The 16440-nt window shown below is 41.4% G+C and overlaps 1 protein-coding gene across 6 annotated transcripts in view; it reads left to right on the top strand.

Moving 5' to 3' along the window:
• marchf8 (membrane-associated ring finger (C3HC4) 8) overlaps positions 1-16440 on the top strand; it is a 90967-nt gene that overhangs the window by 71095 nt on the left and 3432 nt on the right. For 4 of the 6 annotated variants that reach the window (XM_085296826.1, XM_085296827.1, XM_085296828.1 and 1 more), the window contains 5 exons: positions 2612-2691; positions 3084-4013; positions 10395-10575; positions 12593-12728; positions 14751-14765. In XM_085296826.1, the coding sequence (XP_085152952.1) occupies positions 2612-2691; positions 3084-4013; positions 10395-10575; positions 12593-12728; positions 14751-14765 (1342 nt within the window). The remainder of the gene's footprint in view (positions 1-2611; positions 2692-3083; positions 4014-10394; positions 10576-12592; positions 12729-14750; positions 14766-16440) is intronic. The other 2 variants (XM_085296829.1, XM_085296831.1) reach the window with 2 other exon arrangements.

Genomic DNA, 16440 nt, shown 5'->3' with positions numbered 1-16440 from the left:
CAATAAAAAAAACCTCACTCATGATCAAATTGATATGTTAATAATTGTTAAGCTTCAGATTAGACTACCCGTATTTTTTTGGTTACAAACTTTGACACCTCGGGTTAGGTTTGTACAGTTTTAAAGGTCAACAGTGAACTTTTGATTCTTGCCAGCTTCGTTAGGAGTTTCTCAATGGGAGCCAGTGATTCATTGCTCCTGTTAGATTTTAAAGGTTCTACTTGAAAAGGCCCCAATGGCTACGTCTGTGCAGGTTAAGGCTATCGAAGAAGGAAGGAGGCAGAGGTAATGACATGCGAGTAATAAGGTGTTTCAGGGATAAGAGAGAGTGCAACAAATACAAAAGTGAATAATTTATGCGTGGCGTGAGAGTGCGTGGAGGGCGGTGGTGCTTGAGGAGAGAGGTTAAATTAGTGGTTATTATAATAATATGAGTTTTTTTCAGCACTCACAATAAAATAAACAGGTGTTCATTAGGGTGAATGTGAAGTGAGGCTGGATTATATCTAATTAGCACATCAGAGTCAGAGAACCATAACTGAATGGATACGTTTAAGCGCGAATCTGCTTCCTTTCACAGTTTAGAGGTTTCAAAGTGCGACAACTGTCGGTGGTGCCAAAAACCAGTTTTCAGCAGTTATTGAAGTATCATTGCCTCCAGCGTTTTTTGTTATATGTTAAACGGAGGCAGTTATTTACTCATCAAAGCAGGTCCTCACAAGAGAGAGCTGTTAAGAAAGAGCAGCTGTTTAATAGGACTATGGAGTCATGCAGGGTTTTAACGGGAAGTTAATCATTATTACCTCAACTACGTTATTGTCTGAACGCTCAAAGACGCAGTGAGTTATCTATTTGCCGAGTTGCACAGAACGTAACTAATAAAGATCCCTATCTGCTTCATTGGTCAGCCCATATTCGTATTTCCCACGATGCTTCAGGTAAACTCGGCGTTTCTTGAGTTTCATTTGAGTAGCTTTCGGTTTTTGTAGTTTATTGTGGTACTGTCTGCTAAATAATAACGCTTTAATTGTTGTCTCTCATCCACTTCTGTCTATTCATTTTACATTTATTGGCCAGACTGCTGCCAGAGCACCAAACGGTGACCTTGAACATGAGCTGTTTAAAATAAGAGTCAAATTAAACAAGAAACAGAGGAAATAAAAGATTTAAGTAAATTACATCCCTGAGTAAGCAGTGGAAGAACAGTGACGTGAAACAGGAGGACAGCGTGTTTAAGTGCTTTTGTGTGCAAGTGGGGAAAAAGAAGCGGTGCTGCTCATGCACAGACAGATAAACAGGATGAAAGGGCATGGCTGGAAATTGAATTTTCTATTGATTGGTGTCCGGCCGTGAGCTATAAACTTTCCTTTAGTTAGAAATTAAATCAATAGGTAATTAGTTTCTTGCTGAAATTACCAGGCCCTCCCCCCCATGTCTTTATGTTAGCAACCCAAACACTGTCTGATCTCATTTGTTATGTATCCGGTCTGAACCTGTCAATATGGGAGACTTTAGGGAATATTATCTGTATTTGAGGGAATATACTCAATCCTGTTCTGGTTGAAAGTAGGATGAAAATATCACATTTATGTTGAATGTGAAGCTTAAAAACAACAGAGGTGAAAAAGAGGGTTTCAAAGGCTTCAGTGTGGTCTGATACAACGAAATGATTGAGAGCAGTTCTACTTATTTAAAAGGAGCCACACAGTTTGTGTCTCGTCTCACAGATGAACTCATCTAAGTGAACGTTTTTGGAACACCCAAGTGACGCTACATAATAATAAAATATGATGTAGTAAATAATTTGTGATTCTAAATTGACCCTGGGTGTGAATTATGAGTGATTTGTGAATTAGCCAAGCCGGCGACCTGTCCTTGGTGTCCCCCTATGACTCCTGGGAAAGGCTTCAACCCGTCTCATACACCTGAATTGGTTAAGTGCACTAAAATAGTTGAATGATCTACCAGGATGATCATCTGATCAATTAGATTTATTATCCTGTGAGACATAAGAGAATATTTTGCAAGTAAAACCCAAGTTGTCATAAAAAAAAATCTGAGGAAAAAGTAATCTTCATATGTTTGTAAAATAAATATTGGTGAAAGCCTTGATGATGCTGAAGGTGTTTTCATTCTAACAGCCTTGCACCTGCAGTGCACGTGTTTAAAAATTATTCTCTGTAGAAGCTGAGCATTAATCTGCAGCCTCACGTCCCCCAGCCGTGCCTCGCTCGCCGCCTCGTTCTTCTTAACTCTCGATCGGTCTCATCAGCACTTCTCTCTTCGCAGCCGCCTGTTGATATTATTTTTCTTTTTTTGCAGATTTCACCTTAAACTAGACAGATTAACTGGCAGCATTGTTTTTCCCCTCTCTATCATCTTGTGCATCAGTACACAACATGCTTTCTCTCTTTGTGTAAAGATCACACAAATGTGCTGATGGGCGCTGGCGCTGATAATTCCTCACCACGCGGAGCCACGGCCGCCACCACGGAAAATACAATCGCCTGTTGATTGATGCAGTATTTATTTAACTGTAGGGTTTCATGTTCACGTGCCTGTACTCTCTGTCCTAAACTGCCTTTTGTTCTGCGTGTGCTTTGTTTCTCAGGCTGGAAGCCCGACTTCAGTCAACGCTCCGTGCAGTTTCTCGAGGACGTCAGTTTCCCCGTCTAGCCAGGACATCTGCAGGTACCTTTCAGTCTGAATTCATGCCAAGAAATTATATTTGTCCAGGTATGATATGAACACCTGCGTGCAGTAAATGAACTTTATTTATCAGTCTATCAGTGATGAAGTTGCTTATCAGTGGGTGATGTTGGCTTAACTTTTACCCCTGAGTGGCACAATGTCACTGCTGGGAGCAGCCTTAGTTGCAAGCTGCTGCTAAATGGAGTTAACGGTAACATTAATCATCTGGTGTTTATATATCCTATTTTTCAAACTCCTTTATTTTTAAATGCATGATGTCTCTTCCATTTCTCTTTTTTGTCTTTCCCCCTACCTTTTCCTGTTGTCCTCTACCGCTGTTGTCTGTTGCATGCTCCTTTTTCACACACAAACACGCACAATCACATCATCAGTCAGGATCAGGACACTCAGAAGCAGACAGCAGTGGTTCTTTTGAGTTCTAAGGGTAAAACTTGTCAGGGTTCAGGAGATGTTTCAGTGACCACCCTCTGCACAGACGTCCTACCTGCTTCCAAACACGCCAAACAGCGAGACTGGCTCTCTCTGCTGCGTCCGTCCTCCGTCAGCATCCGTTCCAACAACTCGCTCAGGTTTTCGGTGTCTCTGAATGACGTCGGCCAGCGTGTGGACAGTCTTTGCCGAGGTCTGCAGTTTATAGATCGCACGTGCTCTGAGGGAGAGTTGGAGCTGAAGCTCGAGCCCGCTCAGCCTCCTGACTTGGATCGAAGGGCTCACAAACTCAACTGCAAGCTGGCTGCAACGCCCACACAACAGATCCCAAATCCTGGCTTCTCAACGCGCACCCAGCCCCACCTCGTTCCCTCCTTCACCAACAACTACAAGTACATGTTGGGCATAGCGCCCGCCAGTTGTCTCCCAACTGATCACGGTGTCCTCACCGCTCCTCATTCCAACACCCACCACCACCCCCATAACTCCCCAAGCTCCAATTTTCTTCGTCTCCTCCTTCCCTTCTCTCGATCCTCTACATCAGCCAGCCTGCAATGCTCAGACCTGGGCAGCTACGCCTCCCACCTCCACATCAAGTCCTCCAGTGCCCTGCTGGAAGGTAGCGAGTCAGGCTTGCCCTCTGAGGATTTAGTGGGAGATGACGATGTGTTTGAGGAAGACCAGCCCAGTCCTACTTCAAAAGAAACGGGTCAACCAGCATCTCCAAAATTGGTGAGAGTGGCTGCGTCAGTTGGACTTCTAGCTCCAGTGTGCTATATGGAAGGAGACAGCGATCTGGACTGCTGTCCATCCCCTTTGTCAGAGAAAACGGGGCCACTGTCACCTTATTCTCTATCCGGGGACTGCTGCAGGTGGGTGACTGTCTGGACGGCGTAATCCACACCCACCCTTCCTGTGACGTAAAGCCCAGACCACCCCTGTACCGTGACGTGGCAGTGAATCCCAGAGCCCTGTGGAGTAGTGGAGAGCTTCTCATCCCATAGCCTGTATACCCAGAAAATATCTCGTTGTGGTATTTGTAGTCTAAATCCCTGCTCAGAGTCGAGCAGTTACTCAGAAGAACCTGACACGTAGATGCTTTAATTTCCACACACCACAACACTGTCCACCTCCTCCTCAGCTGTTCCAATTCAACCCTTTTGTGTGTGACACAAATGTGCCGTAAAGTAATTTCATACCATCTAATTTCACTTCACTGTTATCTCAATGTTCTGCTGTGTTTTTCATTGTGCTGCCAAGCTGTGTTTTTAAAATATTTTTTCATTTGTTAGATCGATGAGGCAGTAAAGTGTCGTATATAGGCTGCAAAAAAAAAAAATCTGATTGATTTTGGCTCATAAGCCTGAGGCTTTGCAGTAGGAATAGAGGGCAATAGGACTATTATGGAATTGATAGAAGGGCAGAGGTTAGCATAGAAAATTTAATAGCACAGAGGAACAGAGTATATGTCTGAGAACTAGTGGAACAGAGAACAATAAATAGCCCGTGTCTGGGTCCACCATCAGTCTTTGTCACATGACCAATTGGATGCCGTCTTACTGCCAGAGCCAGTTCTTATTATAAAGACACATTGTGCGTAACTTTCTTACAGACCAGGTCATGGCTGCGAGGTCTCTGCAGATGAGTAGATCTTGCTGGTTGCCAAGAACGGGAATTTTGAGCCTTAACTCTTGCTGTCGATACGAAGCGTGGCAGCACTTCACTGGATTAATGAGATCTAAAGGATTTTGAATTATATATGACTCTGTTTGTTGTCACTTTGGCTCTGGTGTGTGCATCTACTGCTTTCCAGATTTACATGTCAGCTGTGGGCCGATGGAGAAACACCAGCTTAGAAGTGGCAAAGTGAAGGCCAGAGATCAAAAGGCAGATTATTGGCTTCAAATAGCCTGGATAGTCTGACTGCACACACACACACGCACACACGCGCACACACAAACACGTTATTCCAGTTCTCTGTCAGGTGGCTTAAAACGTGAGCGCAGCTCTAATGCTGACCTCACCTATGAAAAGTATGTGTGGGAGGTTGTTTGTTTCACAGGTGACTAGTTGGTTAATTATTATCAAACTCCTTTATTGTCAGCAGTTCAGAGAGTAGTGGCTGAAAGTCAGCTGTGTGAAGGGAGTTGCTTCACTTCCTCATTAGAAATGTCACCAAGCAGATAAGTGTTTCTCATCTAGACGCATTACAAAATGGCCGGATTTGCTTTGTCATAAAAAGCTTATTCCTTCAAAGAATTCAAACATTCCTATTGATTGCATTTGTATGTTTGCTGGCTCAGGGAACCAAGCTTGACAAGGAAGCATTTGACTTGAAAATTCACCTTTCTCACTTGAAAACTATTTTTATTCCAGATATAAATAAATAAATAAATAAATAAATAAATAAATAAATACATCTTGTGGTCTGGAGCCTGTCCTGTAGGGCAAGAGTTGGATGGACAGGTTGCATCTGTCTCAGCGCTAGTACAAGAGAAAGACATATCTATGGGCAATTTAGAATTACACTTTAACCAGGTAAGCACGTGTCTTTGGACTGTGGGAGGAAGTCGGAAGTTCCCAGAGAAAATCCACACAGACACGCGGACAACACGCAAACTCCACTTCGAAAGGTTCTGGCCAGATGTTGTCACATGTGTTCACAAAATTCTAATCAAAGAAAGATGTGTGGTTTTTCAAATTAATAATAACTTGCTTAAGCATGCAAGCACAACAGGAGGCTATCCTGTATAGTCGTAACCGCATGGTTCACCTTTACAGGTACACAAATTCATAAAAGCATTAACAAACTACTTTGAACCACATTGTGAACCCGTGTGCAATCATATGCATATTTTTTTCATTTGAATTTGTTTATTTGAAAGGGGCCGTGCATATTAATGAGCATATCAGTGTAAATATGCCAGATTTATCCAAAAGGCTGCTTTTCATCTGTAGTCGCTGGCAGGTCAGACAAAAAAACAGTAAACAAGGAATTAAGCAGACCGTCAGACAATGTCAAACAATGTAGTCCAGACAACAAATACATCAAATTACAGCATAACATCTCATAGCAAAAAAACAGAACAAGTAAATATAAAAACTTACAACATTAAAGATGATTGATGTTATTTGTAAAATTAACGATCACTAATCTGATCCCCTTTTAGCCATCGTTTGAGATGAGTTTTAAATGTATTGCAGGTAAAGCGGTCATACATGTAGTAACTAGTTATCCGTCCCTTATTTAATCCAAACTTTTTTCCAGTATACTCACACTCTGCACCATAAATAAGCTTCATGTGTTGTTATTTTCTATGCTATGTTGTTTTCAGTGTTGTCTGTTGTTGCGTGCACTGAGAGCAAAGAAACAGCTGGAGCCCAATTCCTTGTATGTGTACGAGTACTTGGTCAATAAATCTGATTCTCATTCAGATACAGAAGTGCAAAAATATCTGTTTTTGGTAGCATAGTTTACAAAATAAGAGACATAAAGACACACACATCAGAACAGTAGGGAGTCACAGAGTGTGAGCACAAAATCTTGTCAACACATTTCTGTTTGTGTGCAGTTTTTGATCAGGCTTTAAATGAGGGGTGTGTACTCCAAATTCAGTCCTTCTCGGTCGCTGCGGCGTTTGCTGCAGGTGCACTAAGCTCCCAGCGCTTGGTTGTTACTGCGATATCTGTGATGTGGGTGTACAACCTTTTCATTACCAAATTGTAGGATTTAATTTCACTTACAGCTTTGAAAGTGTGTCGGCAGAATTCAGCCGAGGGAGCACAGTGACCTTTTCAGATGGGCCTGAACCCCCCCCCCCCCCTTTTTTTTTTTTCCTTAACCATGAACAACCTCCTAACTAAATCACAGCGATTGTACTCAAGTTTATATTTTCTCCAGTTTTTGTTTCTTTACTTTGATACATATGCATTACTGAATGCATATTTGTGGATTAGGCAAGAACATGCAATGATTTTCAAATAGTTGGCATCGATTTTAAAAAAAAATTATCAAAAGTTTTAGTTATTCCATAATCAACTAAATGTAGGATTTAATGACTCAGTTTTTAATTTGCAGGAAATTCAAATAACATTGAGCCGCAGTGGCTCTAATGTTCAAAAAAACAGCATTACAGGGTAGCTTTTAAGCTTTTAAATCTGACAGCATAAAACAGCTAGGGTCTGTGTAATTCCTTAACCTTCCTCCAACAGTTAAATGTCTCCTCAGCAAATTTAATATTCTCTTTGAAGGCAAGCGTGCTCATGCAAAGACAAACGAGTACCCGCTTAAATGATCAGAGACAAGAAAGGAGAAAGAAAAATAAAAGGAGACAGAGAGAGATTGCTTAGCTACTAAAGCCACTGAATTGATCAGCATGTCTCTGGCAGCGCTTAAACTGCGCAGACTGAAAAGAGTCTGAGAGGCAAATACTTCAGATGCCGCACATATCTTCCACAGGAAAATCTATTCAGCAGAAAAGCAAGAGAAGACAGATTAGTGGTGTCTTCTCATACACATACTTTTTTGGATGAGGGCAGAATGAGGAATAAATGGAGGGAGGGCAGTGTTTAAGCAACACATCGAGGGAGTGTGGAGTGCAAAAGACTGGCTTCATGCCACCAGAGAAAATTATAAGGAAGCAAAAAAAAGAAAGAGGAACAGGAAGAAAGCGAACGCTTCGGCAGGCATTTGAGCTTGTTTCCTTCTCAGCTTCTGGGGCTTGTGATTTCCTGACTCTGTTTGCTTCTCACATTTTAATGTTGTCATACTCGTACAGCGCCTCTGCCATCTTAAAACTACCGTCAAACAGGGTGTGTTGTGGACGCAAGTGATGCGAATTTAATTTTAACGTCCTAAGAGTGCACGGAATGTGCCGCTGCTGACAAAAAGTTAATTTACCTGTGAATTTCCACGCCTGGGTTATTATGTTAATCTGTTGGAATATATGGATGCGCCTCGTGTTAAATGACGAAGGTGAATGTTGCGTGCTTTATTTGTGAGATTTCTTGCGTCCCGCCGAGGCGGTTCAGCCTGTTGTGGAATCAGATGAAAGTTCCCTGAATGTCTCAGTGAAAGATTCCTCCGCCCTCATCCGCTCGTGTTGTTTACCGATCGCTGCATTTCCACCGCAACTCCATGCGGAGGTGTTGGGATTTTTCTGTGGTTATCTCCTCCCACATAAGAAGAATAATTTGTCAGATCTGTTTATTTCAGCAGGCAGAAATCGTTGATATAAGCACCAAATGATCTACTTCCTCTGGCTTTTCTTTTTTTAAATTGAAATAGAAATACAGTATGTGTGGGATGAGAATCTGCAGTTCATCATCTCGTTATGCATGCAAATGAACACAAACAAAGCAGTCTATCCATAATCAAAAACAACAACAACAAAAAACTTATTCTAGTGATGTCGATTGTGTCTCGCCTTTCCTTTAATCCCCCAGGCCTTATTCCACTTCTTCCACCTCCTCTGCTTAAGAACCTTTGGATATGACCTATTTTTATCCACTTTTGTTCACTTTGTCTTTTAATCTTGTAACACTGGCCAGTTCAGCAAAGTCTTGAAATAGACGTCATCTCGTGTGCTCCCTTTTCTAACATGTGTGAACGCATACGTGGGCGTGCATGTGTTCCTTCATGTTGTTATCCTTCCATGAACCAGGATAAAGACAATCCCATCTGAACACCCGGCTCTCTCCGCCTCCTCCTCCTCCACCTCGTCTTCGCCACGCTTTGTTTGCTTGCATCTTCCAGCCCATAAAGACATGCCATTGCTCCTCGCTACCCACTCAGGAGAAGAAAGCATCACAGAAGACGTTCCTGGATTATTGATCTTACTGCCTGTGAAATCTGTAGGGAACAAAATGTATTTGAAAAATAGATTAATAGAACATGTGCCCTGCTTTGTGTATTCTGTACCCATTTAAGGTATTATTTGCTTTTTAAGCTACAACACCTTTAACCCCTTTATCAGGCACCCTGGTAGTCTAGAGAAAGACATCAGTCCGGCTTTTAATCAATGTCATGTTGTGGTCTAACAAGCAGCCTGATTTTGGTGCTTATTGGTTATTCACTGAGGACTGTAATCTGAAAAACCACAACAAAGTCGATGTCCTGACATTGAAGTCTAAGATCATAATAATTTTCTACTTTCTCAAGTAAGGCATGGCGTGTGATGTAACCTCCTCTCACCACTAAAACTGACAGATCCTGACTATCGTGCAGGTGAAAGTGTCCACATAGTCTGGATTTGCTCAGACTGCCCATCAATCTGCCTTTCACTGAGTGGAAAGATTCGGACAAACATACTCCTCCATACATCCTCCATCCTATCAGACAGCATCTGATGTGTGTGATGTTGGAGTGGTGGACTCCTTCAAGTCAGTCTATTGGAAAAGTGATTGGTTCCTCTCACTGACAACAGACTGTCCAGCAGTCATTAGAGGCAACAGACGCCTAATCGAATGTTCCAGCTGTCGGTGTCTGTACTCGAGGCTTTCCAGGCATCTACGGGGACTGGACACAGCATCACAAACACCTGTTAAAGAGAATATAGCTGCTTCCTGTAGTATTTTTAACGAATATCGTGTTCATGTGGTTATTTTTTGGCCAACATTTGTTAGGTGTTAAAAGTGCAACAACTCCAAGGCACGTCAGCCTTCATCAGCGTTCGTAGCAGTGCATTGCAGCATTGCAGCGATACACAAACAGACGTATTTGTCATGGACTGTATTACAGTAATTAAAAAACTCACATATTTATAACATTTATTACCTCTTGTCTGACAATGAAACTCAGTGCTGTACAGCTACAGAGCGAAATGACATTAAAAGTGTTCAGTTTTGCACGGAAACCCAAAAAACGCAGGAGATGAGTTTCTCAAAATGTTGTTTGGACTTGCAAATGAATCTATTTAGTTTGTCTTTACTGGGTTTACTCATGTGGGACATGAATTCTCTGCTGTGACAAGGGTGTTAATTTTGTTTTCTCTGTTTGTGAAATCATATTCTCACCTGTTTACCTAAAGCTGTTGTAGGTGTGGAAAAATCAGTTGCATATTGTGCTCTTGGCGATGCTACTCCAGCTTTGCTGACGTGCAGTCTTATATTACACAACTCCCAAGTTTTCTCAGTGTGTCGCCTTCGCCTGCCAACTTTTCCCGTTTTGATCTTTCCCCTCTCTCCCATCTTGCTCCTGTTACTAGCTGTCTAGCCTGTAGCTTAGTGTTGACTGTATTCTCTGCCTCCCGCAGGATTTGTCACTGCGAAGGGGATGACGAGAGCCCTCTGATCACACCATGCCACTGCACAGGGAGCTTGCGCTTTGTCCACCAGTCCTGTCTACAGCAGTGGATCAAGAGCTCTGACACTCGTTGCTGTGAGCTGTGTAAATACGAGTTCATCATGGAGACTAAACTCAAACCACTGCGCAAGGTAAGCTGGTTAGGTGTGTGCATATTTGGCTGTTAAGCAGTTCAGCCTCAGTTATTAAAGTCACAGTCTTGTCTCTGCGTCCTAACTTAGCTCACATCACTCCTTTGTTGTGAAGCGAAAAATACCAAAAAACTATCTCCAGTCTTGTCGTGCAGACACAAGAGCACAATAAGCCATTTTCATAAGCAAACCACTTGTCCGGGTGGTTGTGATCCCTTTCAGTGGTTTAGAGGCAGTCCACGTTCCTGAAAGGCTCTTATCAATCACTGTGGCCTGAAGATAGCAGGACACTCTAATTAAAATTCCTCCACCCTTCATTAGCTGCACAAAAGGCCTTAAACAAATGCTCTGCTGTTAATAGCTTCCGAATCCCATGGGTGAATATTAAAGTTGTTCATGTGTGAGTGCACAAGGAAATTTGAGATGAGAGGCGGCTGTTGTTGTCAGTATGAAAGTTTTTATTAAAGAGTGCTTGATGTCATGTTGTTCGGCAACACCCGCGTCTTATTAAAGTGACCCTGCAATTATTCATCACTGAATTCATTATTATGGATTTGGATGTTTGGGAAAGCTACACAAAGCTATCTGACAGTACAGATATCATGTGATTTCTTTTTAGTGCTGGGCAGATTTCTGGCATTTATTTTAGTGCAGCCAATGATTGACCAGGTGCTCCACAGTTATCTGAGCTTCCTGGCAGGTAGCAGGGTATATCACCTGGATGCTGCATGCCATGCTCTTCTCTATCTCATTAACCCTGCCAGGAAGCATTGTGTAACACTGGATTTTGCTGACAGGAGCTGAATAAAAAAGGCCTTTATGGTACTTTCACATCTGGGAAAAACAGTAGGTGAAGACTGCAGCACAACCAAAATTTATTGCGATTGTGTGCAATGAACTTGTGGCTGTCGAAATGGCTGCTCTGAAGACGGGGACCAGGTCGGCAACCAGTTGCAATCAGTTGCCATCTTCGAAGTGATAAAACTCCAATAAGCATGGGATCAAGCTGCCTATTGCATGCAATCTATATGTATTAATACAGCAATTAACCAAATCTGCTGCTGTCTACATACACAGAAATTCAAACACGAAATTGCTTAGATCTGAAACAGAAATTCCTCCACAAACAGCGTCTCGATGTTATACAGGAGTATAGCCAGAATGCAACCAGTCGAGTCCGCTGCTAAGTGATCAGATTCAGGCGAGTTGCGCTCATCCATGCAGACCGACTCAGATTATAAATAATACAGCAGTGATTTGCAAACCTTCACCAGCCTGTGATTGCAGTCAGCCTGAGTCAGATCGTGATTGTTGGGAGACGAGTTGCCTTGTCAACAGTTCTTCGCCCAGAAGTTAAAGGTGTTACTTGATAAACCTCTGGGCAACCACTTGTTTCTAACCACAAGGAGGCTACCACCCTGATTTTAGTGTTTCAAACAAAAACTGTATATAAAAGATGGATGATGCCACCTTCACCTCCCTTAACTTTGCCATCAAGGCTGCCGTCCTGTTTTTTGTGGTTGTTTATTTGTTTTGTTTTGTTTTGTTTTGAATGGCCTTGCATAAGTAGCCATATTTAGATCAAAGGGTAGAGTGCTGTCATCTTATGCTAGCAAGCCTTTTTAGCAGGCTGCATTCATCAGTTGTGGAAGTGCAATACAGAGACGTATATATCTGCTAATTGGTGCTAACTAACAGACTAATCAAAGGAAATAGAATTTCACTAACCAAAGCTGGAACATGAACATTTCAGACAGACTGTCTGTAGAGATGAAAACAGTTTTTGTAGCAGAATGGAAACATGTTTTTATGACTGAAAATTGGCATTTCAGTGTAGGAGTTTTAGGGGATTGGCTCACTTTGGAGCCAGTTTCGACTGGCCATTAGAGGAATTTGATCTTTGGCTTTAGTTTTCAGCCATAGAGGCTCTGCTTAGTTTGAAAGCATGTTTCTTTTTTTATTTTTATTTTTTTTTAAATGTGTGTGAATATGCTCAAAAGTCTTCCATCTTTGGCAGTGGGAGAAACTACAGATGACGGCGAGCGAGAGAAGAAAGATCATGTGTTCAGTCACCTTCCACATCATCGCCATCACCTGTGTGGTGTGGTCCCTCTACGTTCTCATCGACAGAACAGCAGAGGAAATCAAATCAGGTCAGCACTGACTCTCACGCACACAAACAAACACTAAAACATTAATACAACATCGTCTGTGGTACATGTTTGTTTTGGATGTTATCTATTCATCCACAATTGTCTCCAAGTTGTGACTAGCACTCAAAAATATTCATCTCATTCTTTGACACTTTTAGAGATTGTTTTAGTTTAAGTGAGGCAATTTTTTTTTAAGTGATGCTGTTTTTGTGTGTCGAAGGTTAGTTTGTGGTTAATCTGACTGTAAAAGAAAAACTGTACTCAGCAAAATAACCAGACAGGAATAGTGTGCAAAGTCTGGAATTTTTTTAGCATATATGTGTGATGTGAGTGGTATGACAGCTGTGTGACAGCAGCAGCTAGTATGAGTTTGGCACATGCGTGTTTGTGGCAAAAAATTGGATGCAACAGCTGACTACACATCACACGCAATGCTTTACGTCACTGAAGTGACAAGGATATGGAAATGATTTACCGTAGGGTGATTTTTCTTATGAACTTCTTTTTGCAAGCACAGGAGTCGACCACTGTCGGCCACTAGAAAGACGGTACTTGTGCGTTGCCCTTATTTTTCATAGCTCATACAAATTTTTCTTTAAATACTAGTATAGACCCACGCTACACTATTGTTTGGCCTGTCCATATTGTTGTTGGTAAAATTAGAATAACGTGACACTTTAAATGGCTGATTTTATCCCATTGGTGGGTGGTTGCTTGGCAACATGATGACGTTGTAATTTGCCATATATAAGTCGACTTTTAGGAGTATAATTTTTCAATTGATGTAAAATGAAAACGACAAGATATTTTCTTGAGGTGTCATAGGTACATAAACAAGTGACTTTAGCCTGTTGCTAGGAGGTGCCTGACAACATGATGACATCATAATATTTGAAATAGATAAAAACCTTTAGGCTGTGTGTAGGAGGATTTGGAGGCCTGCTTATTTATCATTATGAAGCACATCTGTCTGTCTATATTTGCTGAATTCAGTCTTTATTGCAGGTTATTTACATATTCAAAGGGCTTCCGCTTCAGACCTGGTAGCTACAGCCTTCTTTTATATACAGTCTATGGACTTAGATAACTTATTATCTAAGGCTAAAAAGGAACCGTTGATCTGAACACATCAAAATGACAAATAAGTGAGTTTGTGGTGCTTATAGTGTGATTTTGTTACTTTTGAGGAAAGCTAACTGGCCACTCATGCTTTATGTAGCTTACAAACATGAGTGGTATTGATCTGAAATACAATTCCTTCAAGGTGTGCAGTTTTCTGAGCACAGCATTTATGTTTACATTTTTATATTTATTGAAAAGGGTGACTGCTTTCTTCCATCGCAATATTTCAGATTTTGCCTCTAGCTTTTTCCAGTTTTATGCGTGTGCCAAACTGGTACCTGCTGCTGGCTATAGTAAAAATGTCCAACAAGCAGGGCTTTATGGTTTTTCATTCAAATCTCAGAATAAGAGGAAAATAACACTGGGCTCCCTGAGCTGCTTCTTACAGCCATAAAAAGTGGGCATCCACTTTGGGCTCCCATCATCAGGGATAAAAATGGAGAATGCTCCTGTAATGGTGACTTGTTGTAGCATCAGCTGGCACTACCTCTGCTGCTACTCATCCCTCCCTGGCATATTTGGCACTTTCAAAACTGTGTACAGATGGAAGAGCAGGCTGTGCCTGTTAAGCCCAACCTGATGATTCAGACTTGCTACAGTCCCTGAGGGCTGTCAGGTCCAGTCACCATGGTGATGCCAAATAGTCCTGCTTGTCTGCTGCCTCACAGAACCACGGCCATTTATTTTTCTTCTAGATTCGCTCTCAAAATAAAAGGAAAGATGGATGTAAACATCTTGACGTTTCTTCTCCATGTATGATTGTGGAACAGAGCTGATGTTGATTGCATGATGAAATTGTGTAAATGTAATATCTGACATCGTTTTTAATTTCTGCCTTTTCTTTCAATCTGTTTGTACGTCTTTTGTAATACATGATACTTACACTCTTTACCCATGCAGCCGGAAGAGTCCCAGGTAAACATTTCAACTTTGACCTTTTGACTTTCACATTGTGTCTTCTCCCTCCCTTCTGTACCAAGTCCTTTTTTCAGCCACTCTTTACGTCCTTTTCATTCCCTTTTCTTCTTTGATATCCGAGTAGAAATAATCGTACTTCATCCTTTAAGGCTGGTTATATTCACACCACCTCCCTGAATGTTTCCGCCTAATGAACACAGACAGACAAAGCTGAGGAACATGCTGTGATTTATTTTCTGTGTTATACTTTGTGGCTGAAGGCTTTGATTAAAATGAACCTCGCTGACATATTCTCACACAACAAATGACACATTAATCGCTTCTCATAATGCTAGATAGAAAGCCCCTGACATCTCTGTCCAGCATAGTTAATACCACACTGGTTATATTATGTTTGCCTTCTTTGAATTGGCATTCCTCATATGAGGCACTTTTATATCTTAAACTAGCTGTTATGGTAGCCAATATGAAGAAACGGATGGGTTTCGGGCATTTTTGAGTACTTTCGCTGCCTCTTATTATTTGTTTTAGAGAGCACTGAGGCTTATTACAAATATTTATATGTCCCAGAAATTGCTCATTTATATCCTCTTCTTTGATTTCTGCTTTTTGCAAGGGTGTTATAATTACCCCTGGAGTTACAGAAATGTACTTTGCCTAATTAACTGCATATCACATTAATGCTAAGCGTTTTGCATAGACAGATGCACCTTTTTTGGCAGTGTTTCCACTTTTAAAAGAGTCATTTGTTTGTTCATTTTTTGTACCAAAGGCTCCCAGCCTATCATGAAGTAGAAATGTTGCAGCAGGGTGCCACCATTTATCCCCCTGTTTCTTTGTTTCTGTTCGTCTAATTGGGCAATTCAATTTTGAACACCATGTCTGTAAATTGTGAAAAGTCTGCACTGCAGTATGGATGGGTAATATGGATATAATAATATAAGAGAGTTTCTAAAAAGCAGTCAGCTGAGAGATGTGTATAGGTTGTAGAACCAGATAAGAATTTCAGATCATTTAGTTACTTAAATATCTGAAGTCTCAACAGTGTGGAGGAGATGAGCCATTGCACACGGAGAGCTGGAGAGAGCCGTATAAGGGCTTCAACCCAGGAGCACACCTGGTACCTGCACCTTTTTCTGAGGAGCAACAACTATTGTGGCTACTCATGCTTCCCCTTTTTTGGGGGGTTGACTTGTTTGTTGTTGCCTCTCCATTGCACCTGTTAGTTTCATTTATGCCAGAATAGGTGAAATCACAGTGGTTTCTGCTTCCTTAATTTCCTTCACATTTTTGAGCAGTGTGTAAATTAATGCACACAATAAACTAAATGTTAGTGTCAGCTGCCACAATGCAAACAATATAGCATATCTGAAAAGATAACTTAATAATTGACTTTTATCCCATTGACTGGCCCCACCCACATTGCATTACCATAGAAATATGACAGGATGCTCGCTATCTCATGCGTCTCTCCATGCTCAGGACTTTGACTTTAATCCTGTACAAATTTGACTTTTAAAAAAAGGCAAATCTCTATCAGTAAATTGTTAAGATCTTGTTTGAAAAAGTAGAGCACACTGGGCAATTTGTAATAATAGTGTCTATTTGCAGTATAGAGGAATGGGAGACACAGTTTCCTGCAGCGGATATCCTCACTGCTAATGCATATTCT

This window comes from Mchenga conophoros, linkage group LG13 (genome assembly GCF_057382185.1).
Source record: "Mchenga conophoros isolate Kocher_MC1m ecotype Shallow Benthic linkage group LG13, M_conophoros_male_GT1.1, whole genome shotgun sequence".
In the NCBI taxonomy this organism is placed as follows: Eukaryota; Metazoa; Chordata; class Actinopteri; order Cichliformes; family Cichlidae; genus Mchenga; species Mchenga conophoros.
This window is presented reverse-complemented; position numbering and strand designations above follow the sequence as displayed.